General features: G+C 44.0%; 1 protein-coding gene across 1 annotated transcript in view; it reads left to right on the forward strand.

Annotated features, from left to right (window-relative positions):
• The window catches only part of LOC118401369 (low-density lipoprotein receptor-related protein 5-like), an 85,720-nt gene that overhangs the window by 6,140 nt on the left and 62,091 nt on the right, over positions 1–17,489 (forward strand). Inside the window, exons 2-5 of the mRNA XM_035798816.2 lie at positions 5,870–6,070; positions 6,340–6,556; positions 8,514–8,711; positions 11,543–11,739. Of these exons, the coding sequence (XP_035654709.1) occupies positions 5,870–6,070; positions 6,340–6,556; positions 8,514–8,711; positions 11,543–11,739 (813 nt within the window). The remainder of the gene's footprint in view (positions 1–5,869; positions 6,071–6,339; positions 6,557–8,513; positions 8,712–11,542; positions 11,740–17,489) is intronic.

Consider the following 17,489-nt stretch of genomic DNA (forward strand, 5'->3'; position numbering starts at 1 on the left):
GGTCACATACACATGGTTAGCAGATGATATTGCGAGTGTAGCGAAATGGTTGTGCTTCTCGTTCAGACAGTGCAGCAATATCTAACATGTAATCTAACAATTCCACAACAACTACCTAATACACACAAATCTAAGTAAAGGAATGGAATAAGAATGTATATACATGTAAATATATGGATGAGCAATGACAGAGCGGCATAGACAAGATGCAATTGATGGTATGAAAATACAGTATATACATGAGATGAGTAATGCAAGATATATGTAAACATTATTAAAGTGGCCAATGATTTCAAATCTGTATTTAGGCAACAAACTCTCTGTGTTAGTGATGTCTGTTTAACAGTCTGATGGCCTTGTTATAGAAGCTGTTTTTCAGTCTCTCGGTCACAGCTTTGATGCACCTGTACTGACCTCGCCTTCTAGTGAACAGGCAGTGGCTCGGGTGGTTGTTTTCCTTGATCTTTTTGGCCTTCCTGTGACATCAGGTGCAGTAGGTGACCTGGAGGGCAGGTAGTTTTCCCCCGGTGATGCGTTGTGCAGACAGCACCACCCTCTGGAGAGCCTTGCGGTTGTGAGCAGTGCAGTTGCCGTACCTGGCGGTGATACAGCTCGACAGGATGCTCTCAATTGTGCATCTGTAAAAGTTTGAGGATTTTTAAGACACATTTCTTCAGCCTCCTAAGGTTGAAGAGGCGCTGTTGTGCCTTCACTACATTGTCTGTGTGGGTGGACCATTTCAGTTTGTCCGTGATGTGTATGCCGGGGAACTTAAAACTTTCCACCTTCTCCACTGCTGTCCTGTCGCATGTTGATTTTGTCCACCCACACCAGACGCAATCAGGACACGCAGGTTGAAATATCAAAACGCACTCTGAAACAACTATATTAATTTGGGGACAGGTCGAAAAGCATTAAACATGTGAATTTAGCTAGCTAGCTAGATTAACATTGGGTTGCTATTTTACCTGAAATGGACATGGTCCTCTACTCTGACAATTAATCCACAGATAAAAGGGTAAAAGTTTGTTTCTAGTAATCTCTCCTCCTCCAGGCTTCTTGTTCCTTGGACTTTATATGGCGGTTGGCAACCAACTTGAAGGTGCACTACCAACTGGACTTGAGTGTGAACCTCAGTTCATCTTTCAATTACCCATGTGGGTATATGCTCCTAAAAAGCAATGTGGAGACGGGAGAAGAGGGACTTGCAGCGATTGTATAACATGTATGTGTACATTTATTTAGCAACACTTGTGCACGTGACACGAGCGGTGTGGTCAGCATGTCAAGCTTCTTCTCCCTTGTTCTTCACAAGTACCTGTATGATAGCAGTCTTCTCAGTGTCTCTCTCACTGTCTAGCAGGTGCACCACACTACAAAGACATATGGTATGTGTTTGTGGAATCCAGATTTTATGCCGCAATAAAATCATGGTCTAAACAAAGTTATGTTGGACATTGAAGCCTATGTATGGGGAGGGTAGAAACTAAAGTTTGACGTTTAAAATGTGTAGCTCATCTGTTAATTTGCCTCCCAACTATTTTGTAGTCAAGAATGAGGAGTCGTGTTCTGAGGATGTGTAGATAGACGGGCAGTACATTGTGATTATTCTGGGCTTTTACCCTGTTCAGGGGAGGAAGTCCTCATAAGCAGCATCAAGCAGCAGACTGTCTGACTGGCTCCACCATGTTCAAATCTGATGTCCATGCCAGCTTCACAAATCCAACATGGCCTATGATTAGAAGTTCACAGGTATGGACCTAAGGGGATTGAAGCAAGTGGTTATACCCCAGAGAATGTTAGAGCATTTTTTTGGGCACCTTTTTATGTAAAACACAAACATTGCTGACTAGGCTAATTGTTTGTTTATGGGCAATTCCACTGTAACATAATTATGCTTTTACTCAGATTTTTGTATACCAATCAAAAAACATTGATTTCAAAGTTTAACAAACCATACAACTCCATGCACAAGAGCTATCAATTTACAAAGACAATTTCACAAAACATTTACTGGAAGAACTGTGCAGGTGCAAGGTTTGATAACATAATCATGGTAAAATCTCCCTCAGTTTTTGTTTTATGCGACCACGTCCAAAAATCTTGAAAATGTCTGCTCCGAATTAAGATTCAGTGATGTCTGCAGAAAGAATGGGCTGTCAGCTATGACATGACACCTTGAGTTTTAAAACATCTATTTTGGTTATTAAACTACAATAGGTGAAGTGTATTTACATCCAGTAACGGAAGTACAGTAATGGAATTACATCATGGGTCCCTGATCTGTGCTGTACATAAATGCCTAATTTATGAATCTCATTATCTTCATGGTGATGTATCCTGAATAGGTACACAAAGGTTGAAATGTGCAATATCCCTCTTTTTCATATTTGGGTATTATTCTACACACTGGCTATTATTGTAATCCCCCAAACAAGATATGTACAGTACATTATACTGTACTCTGATCACCAGATGACAAAATAACTTATGAGTTGAACATAACTGTATGGCAGTGGAAGGGAGGACATTATGAGGTGACTCAACTGGTTTGTGACTACGATGATTTCCCATTGTAGCCAATTCAATTGCATTAATTCCATTACCGATTTTGTAACAGCATTGAGTTTTAATCACTTAATAATTCATAAACAAACTTGACATCATTAACGCTAACTAATTGGTAGGTCAACCCTTGTTACTTCTGTGAACTTTCATAATCCTCCCTTTTCATTAGTAAGAGAAATTAGAAAATATCTTAAAGATATGTGGGTTTTTGGTAACATAATTACAATGTATGGCAATGTTCCTGAAACTTACAGAAGGCAATTTCCAAAACAAAAAATGTGTTGATATTAGTTGGCAGGGGTCTTTTCTTCAACATTGTGTTTTGATATACACTGCTCAAAAAAATAAAGGGAACACTAAAATAACACATCCTAGATCTGAATGAATGAAATATTGAATGTGCTGACAACAAAATCACACAAAAATGTATTATCAATGGAAATCAAATTTATCAACCCATGGAGGTCTGGATTTGGAGTCACACTCAAAATTAAAGTGGAAAACCACACTACAGGCTTATCCAACTTTGATGTAATGTCCTGAAAACAAGTCAAAATGAGGCTCAGTGTGTGGCCTTCATGTGCCTGTATGACCTCCCTGCAACGCCTGGGCAAGCTCCTGATGAGGCGGCGGATGGTCTCCTGAGGGATCTCCTCCCAGACCTGGACTAAAGCACCCGCCAACTCCTGGACAGTCTGTGGTGCAACGTGGCGAGTCTGTGGTGCAACGTGGCGTTGGTGGATGGAGCGAGATATGATGTCCCAGATGTGCTCAATTGGATTCAGGCCTGGGGAACGGGCAGGCCAGTCCATAGCATCAATGCCTTCCTCTTGCAGGAACTGCTGACACACTCCAGCCACATGAGGTCTAGCATTGTCTTGCATTAGGAGGAACCCATGGCCAACCGCATCAGCATATGGTCTCACAAGGGGTCTGAGGATCTCATCTCAGTACCTAATGGCAGTCAGGCTACCTCTGGCGAGCACATGGAGGGCTGTGCGGCCCCCCAAAGAAATGCCACCCCACACCATGACTGACCCACCGCCAAACCGGTCATGCTGGAGGACGTTGCAGGCAGCAGAACGTTCTCCACGGCGTCTTCAGACTCTGTCACGTCTGTCACATGTGCTCAGTGTGAACCTGCTTTCATCTGTGAAGAGCACAGGGCGCCAGTGGCAAATTTTCCAATCTTGGTGTTCTCTGGCAAATGCCAAACGTCCTGCACGGTGTTGGGCTGTAAGCACAACCCCCACCTGTGGACGTCGGGCCCTCATACCACCCTCATGGAGTCTGTTTCTGACCGTTTGAGCAGACACATGCACATTTGTGGCCTGCTGGAGGTCATTTTGCAGGGCTCTGGCAGAGCTCCTCCTGCTCCTCCTTTCACAAAGGTGGAGGTAGCGGTCCTGCTGCTGGGTTGTTGTACTGGCCTGTCTCCTGGTAGCGCCTCCATGCTCTGGACACTACGCTGACAGACACAGCAAACCTTCTTGCCACAGCTCGCATTGATGTGCCATCCTGGATGAGCTGCACTACCTGAGCCACTTGTGTGGGTTGTAGACTCCGTCTCATGCTACCACTAGAGTGAAAGCACCGCCAGCATTCAAAAGGGACCAAAACATCAGCCAGGAAGCATAGGAACTGAGAAGTGGTCTGTGGTCACCACCTGCAGAACCACTCCTTTATTGGGGGTGTATTGCTAATTGCCTATAATTTCCACCTGTTGTCTATTCCATTTGCACAACAGCATGTGCAATTTATTGTCAATCAGTGTTGCTTCCTAAATGGACAGTTTGATTTCACAGAAATGTGATTGACTTGGAGTTACATTGTGTTGTTTAAGTGTTCCCTTTATTGTTTTGAACAGTGTATTTCTTCTGCATTTTAACACTTATTTTCTGGTAGATGTTTTACCAGAAATCAAAGACTTTGCATTTTCCTAATTATTTGGATGGAAAATGGTATAAAAAAAATGAGCCTTTAAAATAAAATGGACTCTTAGTTTTCATTTGACACCTACATTGACATTTGTCAATGTTTCCGCTTTGAAAATGTGGCGCCGGACAACATGACCAGAAAGATAAAAAAATTTAACGGCCATTTGAGAAATTTACCGGACCCATATGCATTGCTCAGAATGACAGAAATCCCATTTAGATTATGGCAATGCATTTTAACAGAACGTGCAACTCCTGTTTCGTATGTGACCGAGATGAAAATCTCTTATACATGCGGGCTTCAATTACCAGTTAAAAAAAAGAAATAAAATTGTAGCTATTTTTAATCATGCACCAAAATGTTTTTTAACACGCGATTGCATTTAGAATTGTTGCGCAATGAATGTTCTTATAAAAGCACGTTTTACTACAGGAGGAGAAATCCCATTCAAAATACGCTCTCTGTATGCTGTCTGCGTGTGATAGTTGTGTTGGATAAATAAGATACATGATGACTAACAAAAATACACACAAATAACCTATCAACTGATAAGCATGACTGTCAAACGTATTTCCATTGATGAATAAAAAGCATTATCTTGCAAAGGGATTTTTTTTCTGCTGGTCATTTTGTCCGTAAACAATTTGTTAGTTCAGTAATAGGAAAAAAAAGGAAAAAGCTGCCAGTTGCCAGCCAACGGAAACCCTGGCTACGATGAACTTCACTTGTTGGTGCTCATGGATCCTTTTAGATGGAAATACTTTTTCTTAAACTCTATTAGGCCAAGTACAGATTTGTATGCTCTTTAACAAAAGTCTATTCAAGTGGCAGAGAGTTGACACCATAAGTTTTCTATTACTATGCCACTCAGTCTTATTCATATATATTAAACTGATGCATTGGAGTAACTGTCCCAGTGAGGCGCTGTGCTGTGGTGGAAACCAATGATGGCTCTTGTCTGGTGTTTTGGTGCTTAGTTACCTGACATGCTGGTAAACCACAGCGTGGCACACCTAACCCACAGCCCTCTCTCCTCTTTTCTCTGCAGGCATTGTATCAGCACTGTCTGCATGTGATGACATCAGTCTGTGTGCATGCATCCAATGCCTCCATCCCACTCAAAAGTCACTGAGGCACCACTTACTTACTGGGTGGCACATTATGCAATCCAGCCTTTGGCTATTGGCTTTCACTCTCATTGCGGAATATCTAACTCGATTCTAAATGTAACTAACATGAACTGTCATGGAATTCCCTGCTTAGTTACTTTTCAACCTTGGTAGGTGGCTGTACTAAATGAGAACAGGGTGTATGGCTGTGTACCTTTTCTTTAATGTAATGTTTTTCTTCTAATTTTCCTCAGGATCCCCCTTGCTGCTGTTTGCCAACCGGCGGGATGTGAGGCTGGTGGATGTGGAGATGGGAAGGCCAGAGTCAGCAGTGGTGGTCAGTGATCTGGAGGATGCTGCTGCTGTGGATTTCCTCTACTCTGAAGGACTCATCTTCTGGACCGATGTCAGCGAGGAGGCCATCAAGCAAACCTACTACAATCAGTCCACCAACTGTAAGCTTCACACTGCTACATCCAAGTTAGGGACTGTTCTTATGTTGTTGTCTTACATTTGTAAGTGTGTTAAATATTTAGTTGTTTTTAAGTTTGGTGCAAATATAATTGAAAAACAATTTATTCTGCAAAACAGAAAAACTTGAAGAAAGGTCCAACACCTATGGATACATCTAGAAAATAACAGCAGAATGTCACTAATGGAGGGATATTGATATTGAAGTTTAGACCTAAGTGTTCCTACTGAAATGTTGGGCTTTTGTTTTCAGCTCTGAAAGAGGCCTTGGGGACAAGGCAAACGGTTGTTGTGTCGGGTCTCGACTCCCCTGACGGACTAGCTTGTGATTGGCTGGGCCGTAAACTATACTGGACCGACTCAGAGACCAATCGCATTGAGGTAGCCAACCTGGATGGCACCTCTCGCAAGGTGCTATTCTGGTTGGACCTGGACCAGCCCAGGGCCATCGCCCTGAACCCAGCCCACCGGTGAGTCTCTGGCCTGGCCTCTCTCTCTCCCCTGACTGGGATGTTGGTGATGTTTCCACAGCAGCAGCCCCTTCCATCCATGTGTATTTATGGTTCATATATGCATCTGTTGGTTGAGTGAGATGGTGGAAAACCTGCTTTTCAGTTGGGTCTGTTTCCTGTTGTTGTGTTGCGTAGATCCTCAGGAGTTGACTGCTCTTCTCTCATAGGGCACTGTTTCTAATTATATGTTGGGGACTAAGGATGTGTATCCATTGTTAGCATTATTGAGTCAGTATAATTTCACTCTAGTCAGTGGAAAGTACTGCAGTAATACCTTTTTTATTTCATGGGTTTGGTGCTATTTTTGAACATGTATGGTTTTGTGGAAAAAAACTTCAAACCTCAAGAATATGAGTTTTTAAATTTATTAACATGGGGTTATAAAACAAAACAAAGATTAAAAGGGTGAAGAGTGTAAAACGATGATCCATTCTTCCACAAATCCACATTTTGATTTTAATGGAGGTGCAGAAGAGGTAGATATGGCACTTGGTCAAAAACAATACAATACAATACTCCAGACAAGGCATTTTTTCGGTTGCATGTAACTTCTTTAGAACTTTTATGGAAGTACTTACCGGCCGTAATGACAATAGTTGCTCTGCGACACTCCATTATTTGGTAGGCACCGATCAAACTTTGACATTATTAAGCTTGAAAGCTGGTGAAAGGCCAGTTGAATGGCTGCTTCCTGGACTTGAAGGAGAATCGCCATATTCAACGTCTCCTGTATGACCAGATTCTGGTTCAGTGTAGACCTAGATCAGCATGTGTATGCAACGGTATATTTTAAATCGGAAGAATATGCGAAGCATTAATATTTTAGAAGCATCAGATGATAGAATTAACTTTAATGTTCCAAGGGAAAACTTGTCTTAGACACACAGCTACACACAAGCTACATAAAGCAAGATAACATTTAATGTAACCTCTAATTAGGGTCCACTGGGAAACACTGACCAACACTTTGGTTGCAGCCCTGTCACAATAACTCCTCCCTGGCCCACGATATCCCAAGTTTTGGTTGAAGTTTGTTTTATACAAGGAGAAATCCCCAATTAAAACACTTAGAATGTACTGTATGTGTTGCCACCCTAGGGTCATGCACTACTCATAAAGCATATTTAGAACTTTTATTATTAAAAAAACTAAAATACCTTCAAATATGTCATACCGTCAAAAATGTGAAAAATATTGTGATGATATTTTGGCCATATCGCCCAGTCTACCAACACCTTCTCTAGCCATTTTGTGAACCACAGACCAGGACAATTGGGAAACCAGGAGGCAGCTCATACGTTGTTCACAAATTCTGTATGTTTGTGTCTGGTTAGGTTATTTTAGAATCGCTTTTCAGTTCTTAGACCATTTTGATTCTATCAATTTAACCAAACCTTGGGCCCACACCTAGATCTGTTATATTTGCTGGTGGCCTTCCCCGCCCATCCACCTCCATAGCTGTCTATGAATAGAAATTTAGCATGCCTGCTTTCAATGTAGTGCACATTGAAGCGACTTCAGCTATTCTGGGCACAACATGCAGACAGCTTAGAGATCTGGCGAATTTTAAGATATATATCTGGCTTTGTCAGAGGACCTGTAGACATGTGAATTTGTGTGTGTTTGTGCATGCGTATGTTCGCGAGCATCTGGTTTTATGAGGATAAGTAGAAAAAAGGTTTCAACTTTCAAGCCCTTTGTAGAGCACCACTGATAAGACTCACTCTGTGTTTTGCTGGGTGTTTTGTCTAGTTTTTTTCCAGCTGCATTTGGCTCCAACCACAAGACTTGCCCAGTAAAAATAAAACCCTACCATTTGTCGGACTTTTCTTTCATAGGTATCAGATGTGGTTATGTGGGTGGGTTTGTTTGGCCTGATCAGATTGGTTGTGATTTTGACACAATTATTTTCCAGCTATATGTACTGGACAGACTGGGGGGAGGAGCCTCGCATCGAGAGGGCAGGGATGGACGGAAGCAACAGGAAGATCATCGTGGAGGTGGACATCTATTGGCCCAATGGCCTCACCATTGACCTGGACGAACAGAAACTGTACTGGGCAGACGCCAAGCTGAGCTTCATACACAGAGCCAACCTGGACGGCTCCTCACGGTTAGTTGGTCTTCTCTCTCGAACACACATTTTCTCCCTCTCTCCCTGTTCTTCTCATTATTGTTTTTTACACCCTTAGTGGAAAAACAGCCAGGGATCCCAGACTGAACTATGGCACTGGGCTGAACTTAATTTCAGAGGATGGTATGGATGAAACCTCCAATCCAAACACATTTGAATCTGGAGGCCCCAATCTAAACATTGGCTCTGCACGTAGGCCCAGTTGTGATCCCTCCCTCTGTGTGGTTCTCTAAACTGGAAATGACATCTCCGCCATACTGTTGTAACCCTATCTGACTTGGCATTATGGTTGTGATTGGGGCCCTCGGGGCAAAGATTGACTTTTCTTTGTGTAATTGAGGTTTAATGGCAATATTAATAAAGAGGTATGGCATGTTTACCTTTTCTTGTTTAGACAATAGACCACTTTCAACAGGATGTAGAATGAGATAGGTTGTTTTCTCAAGACCAATGCAGTTGTATTGCCCTTAGAGTTTGTGTATAAGTTGCTCAGGAAACGATTTCCCAATTTGAGATTGAGGATACGAATAAGATGCACCATGGTAGAATTTTCCAATTGGCAAGAGACAGTTGAATTGCATAATTGACCTCCAGTAATGGGACTCCATTGTTGAAGTTGGTCGGAATTATCATAAGCACTTTTACGGAGAAATGTAAACTTCGTCCCAGAAGTAGTTTCTGTTAGCATTTACCTATTCTCTGTGTTAAAGCGAGAGGTTTTGCTTGTCATGTGCACATTCTTGAGACGTCTGATTAATGGAGCAGTTTGCAGTATGTTTTAAATGGCTTCAAACACACACATGTCCAACTTCCAAGTACGTCAAATGCGAAATAGTTATGAAATCGGGATGTAATACATTTCTTCTCTCCCAACCAAGTTCTTCAAACGCTATTAACGTTTTGGGGAGAACATGCTGTCACCCTCTATCCCTCTGGAAATGGATCCCTTACCAACCAACAGTTGAAGTCGGAAGTTTACATACACCTTAGCCAAATACATTTAAACTCAGTTTTTCACAATTCCTGACATTTAATCCTAGTATAAATTCCCTGTTTTAGGACAGTTAGGATCAATCACCACTTAATTTTAAGAATGTGAAATGTCAGAATAATAGTAGAGAGAATTATTTATTTCAGCTTTTATTTCTTTCATCACATTCCCAGTGGGTAAGACGTTTACATGCACTCAATTAGTATTTGGTAGCATTGCCTTTAAATTGTTTAACTTGGGTCAAACATTTTGGCTAGCCCCTCCACAAGCTTCCCACTATAACTTGGGTGAATTTTGGCCCATTCCTCCTGACAGAGCTGGTGTAACACAGTCAGGTTTGTAGGCCTCCTTGCTCGCACACACTTTTTCAGTTCTGCCCACCAATGTTTTATGGGATTGAGGTCAGGGCTTTGTGATGGCCACTCCAATACCTTGACTTTGTCCTTAAGCCATTTGGCCACAACTTTGGAAGTATGCTTGGGGTCATTGTCCATTTGAAAGACCCATTTGCGACCAAGCTTTAACTTCCTGACTGATGTCTTGAGATGTTGCTTCAATATATCCACATCATTTTCCTACTTCATGATGCCATCTATTTTGTGAAGTGCACCAGTCCCTCCTGCAGCAAAGCACCCCCACAACATGATGCTGCCACCCCCGTGCTTCACGGTTGGGATGGTGTTCTTCGATTTGCAAGCCTCCCCCTTTTTCCTCCAAACATAACGATGGTCATTATGGCCAAGCAGTTCTATTTTTGTTTCATCAGACCAGAGGACATTTCTACAAAAACTACGAACTTTGTCCCCATGTGCAGTTGCAAACCATAGTCTGGCTTTTTTTGTGGCTTGATAAGCAGCCTTTCAGGTTATGTCGATATAGGACTCATTTTACTGTGGCTATAGATACCTTTGTACCAATTTCCTCCAGCATCTTCACAAGGTCCTTTGCTGTTGTTCTGGGATTTATTTGCACTTTTCGCACCAAAGTACATTCATCTGTAGGAGACAGAACTCGTCTCCTTCCTGAACGGTATGACGGCCGCATGGTTCCATGGTGTTTATACTTGCATACTATTGTTTGTACAGATGAATGTGGTACCTTCAGGCGTTTGGAAATCGCTCCCAAGGATGAACCAGACTTGTGGAGGTCCTAGCTTCTAAAGCCATGACATAATATCTGGAATTTTCTAAGCTGTTTAAAGACACAGTCAACTTAATGTATGTAAACTTCTGACCCACTGGAATTGTGATACAGGGAATTAAGTGAAATAATCTGTCTGTAAACAATTGTTGGAAAAATTACTTGTGTCATGCACAAAGTAGATGTCCTAATCGACTTGCCAAAACTATAGTTTGTTAACAAGAAATTTGTGGAGTGGTTGAAAAACGAGTATTAATGACAACCTACGTGTATGTAAACTTACGACTTCAACTGTATGTAGTCACCGGCCTGACTGTGTTGTCTGCTGGAGCAGAAGGGAGCAGAGTGCTGTACTAGTGGATGGGGTTGCACTATGCTGTTCTGCTCTGACTGACTTCCTTTCTGAATCAGGACAGCTGTACCATTAGTGCAACCGTTCCCTATCTAAAGAGTGTACCAGATGCTCCATTAAAGTCTGACAACCTGATTTGTTTTATTTCCTCCTGGAAAAGGCTTGAAGCGGCTCCTGAAAGCTACGTGTTCTAACAGATCTGCTTTAGGGTCTCACAGAGATCCCAACCAAGGGGCTCTCGGTTGTTTTTGGGTGGTTAGTTTTGAACTGTCATGCATTAAAGATAAAAACAGTATTCTGATCTGTAAACATATGTTGAATTCACAGGGAGACTGTGGTGGAGGGCACCCTCACCCACCCGTTTGCCCTCACCCTGTCAGACGAGACTCTCTACTGGACAGACTGGCAAACCCGCTCCATCCACGCCTGCAACAAACACACTGGAGACAAGAGGAGGGAGATACTCAGTGGAATCTACTCCCCCATGGACATCCAAGTGCTGGGTTCAGATAGACAGCCAGATAGTAAGTACTGCTGGGTCCTGATAGACAGTCCAGACAGTAACTGTTGCTGGGTCCAGATAGACAGTCCAGACAGTAACTGTTGCTGGGTCCAGATAGACAGTAACTGCTGCTGGGTCCAGATATACAGTCCAGACAGTAACTGTTGCTGGGTCCAGATAGACAGTAACTGCTGCTGGGTCCAGATAGACAGTCCAGACAGTAACTGTTGCTGGGTTCAGATAGACAGTCCAGACAGTAACTGTTGCTGGGTTCAGATAGACAGTCCAGACAGTAACTGTTGCTGGGTTCAGATAGACAGTCAGATAGTAAGTACTGCTGGGTCCAGATAGACAGTCAAGACAGTAACTGCTGCTGGGTCCAGATAGACAGTCCAGACAGTAACTACTGATGGGTCCAGCTAGAGAGTCAGACAGTATCTACTGCTGGGTCCAGATAGAATGACAGCCAGACAGTAACTATTGCTGGGTCCAGCTAGAGAGTCAGACATTATCTACAGCTGGGTCCAGAATGTCTGACAGTCAGACAGTAACTAGTGCTGGGTCCAGACAGTAACTAATGCTGGGTCCAGACAGTAACTAATGCTGGGTCCAGACAGTAACTAATGCTGGGTCCAGACAGTAACTAATGCTGGGTCCAGACAGACAACAAGACAGTATCTAATGCTGGGTCCAGACAGTAACTAATGCTGTGTCCAGACAGTAACTAATGCTGGGTCCAGATAGATAGACAGACATTAACTAATGCTGGGTCCAGACAGTAACTAATGCTGGGTCCAGACAGTAACTAATGCTGGGTCCAGACAGTAACTAATGCTGGGTCCAGACAGTAACTAATGCTGGGTCCAGACAGTAACTAATGCTGGGTCCAGACAGTAACTAATGCTGGGTCCAGACAGTAACTAATGCTGGGTCCAGACAGTAACTTATGCTGGGTCCAGACAGACAACAAGACAGTATCTAATGCTGGGTCCAGACAGTAACTAATGCTGTGTCCAGACAGTAACTAATGCTGGGTCCAGACAGACAACAAGACAGTAACTAATGCTGGGTCCAGACAGTAACTAGTGCTAGGTCCAGACAGACAACAAGACAGTATCTAATGCTGGGTCCAGACAGACAGCCACACAGTAACTAATGCTGGGTCCAGACAGTAACTAGTGCTAGGTCCAGACAGACAACAAGACAGTATCTAATGCTGGGTCCAGACAGACAACAAGACAGTATCTAAGGCTGGGTCCAGGCAGACAGCCAGACCGTATCTAATGCTGGGTCCAGACAGACAGCCAGACCGTATCTAATGCTGGGTCCAGACAGACAGCCACACAGTAACTAATGCTGGGTCCAGATAGATAGACAGTCAGACAGTAACTTGTGCTGGGTCCTGACAAATAGCATCTAATGCTGGGTCCTGACAAACAAAACGACAGTGTCTAATGCTGGGTCCAGATAGATAGACAGCCAGACAGTAACTAGTGTTGGGTTCAGATAGATAGATAGACAGCCAGACAGTAACTAGTGTTGGGTTCAGATAGATAGATAGATAGACAGCCAGACATTTACATTTACATTTAAGTCATTTAGCAGACACTCTTATCCAGAGCGACTTACAAATTGGTGCATACACCTTATGACAACCAGTGGAACAGCCACTTGCATCTAAATCTTGTTGGGGGGGGAGAAGGGGGGTGAGAAGGATTACTTACCCTTACTTACCCTATCCTAGGTATTCCTTGAAGAGGTGGGGTTTCAGGTGTCTCCGGAAGGTGGTGATTGACTCCGCTGTCCTGGCGTCGTGAGGGAGTTTGTTCCACCATTGGGGGCCAGAGCAGCGAACAGTTTTGACTGGGCTGAGCGGGAACTGTACTTCCTCAGTGGTAGGGAGGCGAGCAGGCCAGAGGTGGATGAACGCAGTGCCCTTGTTTGGGTGTAGGGCCTGATCAGAGCCTGGAGGTACTGAGGTGCCGACAGTAACTAGTGTTGGGTTCAGATAGATAGATAGACAGCCAGACAGTAACTAGTGTTGGGTTCAGATAGATAGATAGACAGCCAGACAGTAACTAGTGCTGGGTTCAGATGGATAGATAGACAGCCAGACAGTAACTAGTGCTGGGTTCAGATAGATAGATAGACAGCCAGACAGTAACTAGTGCTGGGTTCAGATAGATAGATAGACAGCCAGACAGTAACTAGTGTTGGGTTCAGATAGATAGATAGACAGCCAGACAGTAACTAGTGCTGGGTTCAGATAGATAGATAGACAGCCAGACAGTAACTAGTGTTGGGTTCAGATAGATAGATAGACAGCCAGACAGTAACTAGTGTTGGGTTCAGATAGATAGACAGCCAGACAGTAACTAGTGTTGGGTTCAGATAGATAGATAGACAGACAGACAGGAACTAGTGTTGGGTTCAGATAGATAGATAGACAGCCAGTAACTAGTGTTGGGTTCAGATAGATAGATAGACAGCCAGTAACTAGTGTTGGGTTCAGATAGATAGACAGCCTGACAGTAACTAGTGCTGGGTCCAGATAGAACGACAGCCTGACAGTAACTAGTGCTGGGTCCAGATAGAACGACAGCCTGACAGTAACTAGTGCTGGGTCCAGATAGAACGACAGCCTGACAATAACTAGTGCTGGGTCCAGACAGAACGACAGCCTGACAATAACTAGTGCTGGGTCCAGACAGAACGACAGCCTGACAGTAACTAGTGCTGGGTCCAGATAGAACGACAGCCTGACAATAACTAGTGCTGGGTCCAGACAGAACGACAGCCTGACAATAACTAGTGCTGGGTCCAGACAGAACGACAGCCTGACAATAACTAGTGCTGGGTCCAGACAGAACGACAGCCTGACAATAACTAGTGCTGGGTCCAGACAGATCGACAGCCTGACAATAACTAGTGCTGGGTCCAGACAGATCGACAGCCAGACAGTAACTAATGCTGGGTCCAGACAGATCGACAGCCTGAAAATAACTAGTGCTGGGTCCAGACAGATCGACAGCCTGACAATAACTAATGCTGGGTCCAGACAGATCGACAGCCAGACAGTAACTAATGCTGGGTCCAGACAGATAGACAGCCACACAGTAACTAATGCTGGGTCCAGACAGACTGTAACTCATTTTGGGTCCAGACAGATTGCCAGCAAGACAGTAACTAATGCTGGGTCCAGACAGACAGCCAGACAGTAACTAATGCTGGGTCCAGACAGACTGTAACTCATTTTGGGTCCAGACAGATTGCCAGCAAGACAGTAACTAATGCTGGGTCCAGACAGACAGCCAGACAGTAACTAATGCAGGGTCCAGGCAGACAGTTAGACAGTAACTAATGCTGGGTCCAGATAGACAGCCAGCCGGACAGTAACTAGTGCCGGGTCCAGATAGACAGCCAGCCGGACAGTAACTAGTGCTGGTTCCAGATAGACAGCCAGCCGGACAGTAACTAGTGCCGGGTCCAGATAGACAGCCAGCCGGACAGTAACTAGTGCCGGGTCCAGATAGACAGCCAGCCGGACAGTAACTAGTGCCGGGTCCAGATAGACAGCCAGCCGGACAGTAACTAGTGCCGGGTCCAGATAGACAGCCAGCCGGACAGTAACTAGTGCCGGGTCCAGATAGACAGCCATCCATCCAGACAGTAACTAGTGCTGGGTCCAGATAGACAGCCATCCATCCAGACAGTAACTAGTGCCGGGTCCAGATAGACAGCCTGACAGTAACTAGTGCTGGGTCCAGATATACAGCCTGACAGTAACTAGTGCTGGGTTCTAGATAGACAGCCTGACAGTAACTAGTGCTGCGTCCAGATATACAGCCTGACAGTAACTAGTGCTGGGTCCAGATAGACAGCCAGCCAGACAGTAACTAGTGCTGGGTCCAGATATACAGCCAGACAGACAGTAACTAGTGCTAGGTCCAGATAGACAGCCAGCCAGACAGTAACTAGTGCTGGGTCCAGATAGACAGCCAGACAGACAGTAACTAGTGCTGGGTCCAGATATACAGCCAGACAGACAGTAACTAGTGCTGGGTCCAGATATACAGCCAGACAGACAGTAACTAGTGCTAGGTCCAGATAGACAGCCAGCCAGACAGTAACTAGTGCTGGGTCTAGATATACAGCCAGACAGACAGTAACTAGTGCTAGGTCCAGATAGACAGCCAGCCAGACAGTAACTAGTGCTGGGTCCAGATAGACAGCCAGACAGACAGCAACTAGTGCTGGGTCCAGATAGACAGCCAGACAGACAGTAACTAGTGCTGGGTCCAGATAGACAGCCAGACAGACAGTAACTAGTGCTGGGTCCAGATATACAGCCAGACAGACAGCAACTAGTGCTGGGTCCAGATAGACAGCCAGCCAGACAGTAACTAGTGCTGGGTCCAGATATACAGCCAGACAGACAGCAACTAGTGCTGGGTCCAGATAGACAGCCAGCCAGACAGTAACTAGTGCTGGGTCCAGATATACAGCCAGACAGACAGCAACTAGTGCTGGGTCCAGATAGACAGCCAGCCAGACAGTAACTAGTGCTGGGTCCAGATAGACAGCCAGCCAGACAATAACTAATGATGTGTCCTATTAGACAGCCTACATAAATGTGTGTGTTCATGTATGATCATCTTGTTTGGATAAAGCAAATCGTGTTTAATAAGCCCATGTGGGCTGGGCATTGTAAAGATGCATGACACAACAATAAAATCAATCAGACAACCAGACTGTATGTAGTGCCTTTTCAGTTCAATCTGTGCAATATGTTAATGTTAAGTACACATGAATGTCCCCCCAGTACTCTTAGTTTTCTTATGCACCACATAACAGATTGCCTTTGTTTTGCAAGGATATTTTTTAGACTGACCTGATGGACAGTTCGTGTCCATACACAGTAAAATGGGGTCATGGTGAACAATTAATCTGTCAAGAAATTAACATTTTCAAATGTCTGACATTCCTGGCTGGACAAATAAATGTCTGTGCTGTGCAGAAACAGAGATGTTCCAGCACGCTATGATTCCCATCTCCGTGGCATGTGTGTATGCGTGCGTGGGTGTGTGTTGAGACTGGAAGTGACAAACTGATTACTTTGGCAGTGTGTAAACATTGGTGCGCCAGTTATTGTGTGTGTTTGTTTGGGGAATGAATGATAAAGAACTCCACCATTATGGTGGCTTGCTTCTCTCCAGGAATGTGGGGAGGGCAGGGGATGTAGAGAAAGAAGGGTTAGATTTTTTGAGTAAATGAGATGGAAATTGAGGAGGTAGCCTAGTGGTTAGAGCGTTGGTAAAAAGCTGACAAGGTAAAAATCTGTAATTCTGCCCCCGAACAAGGCAGTTAACCTGCTATTCCCTGGTAGGTCGTCATTGTGATTAAGAATTTGTTCTTAACTGACTTGCCTAGTTAAATAAAAATGTTTTAAAAAAATCTAAACATTGGCCAATAAATCATCACCTTACCTGTATATCAAGCCTCCATAAATCAAATCCAAAAATGTATTGGCTTTTTTTAGACTGTGTGTGTGAGAGGAGTTTGAGTAGTTTGAATGTAGCCTTGTTGTAATCAGCCTGTAGTGCTGTGTGAAGGGGAGGGGGTTGGTGTTTGCTGCTCTGCTGTGCCAGCCACTGGGCTCTGTAGCTCTGTAGTGCTATGCTGAGAGTAGACAAGAAAAATCTCACCACATGATATCAAACTTTATGGCACAGCTATTGTCCAAGCAGTGATTTTATTGTGGAGGGAAATATC

The sequence above is a fragment of the Oncorhynchus keta genome, chromosome 22 (genome assembly GCF_023373465.1).
Source record: "Oncorhynchus keta strain PuntledgeMale-10-30-2019 chromosome 22, Oket_V2, whole genome shotgun sequence".
Classification (NCBI taxonomy): domain Eukaryota; kingdom Metazoa; phylum Chordata; class Actinopteri; order Salmoniformes; family Salmonidae; genus Oncorhynchus; species Oncorhynchus keta.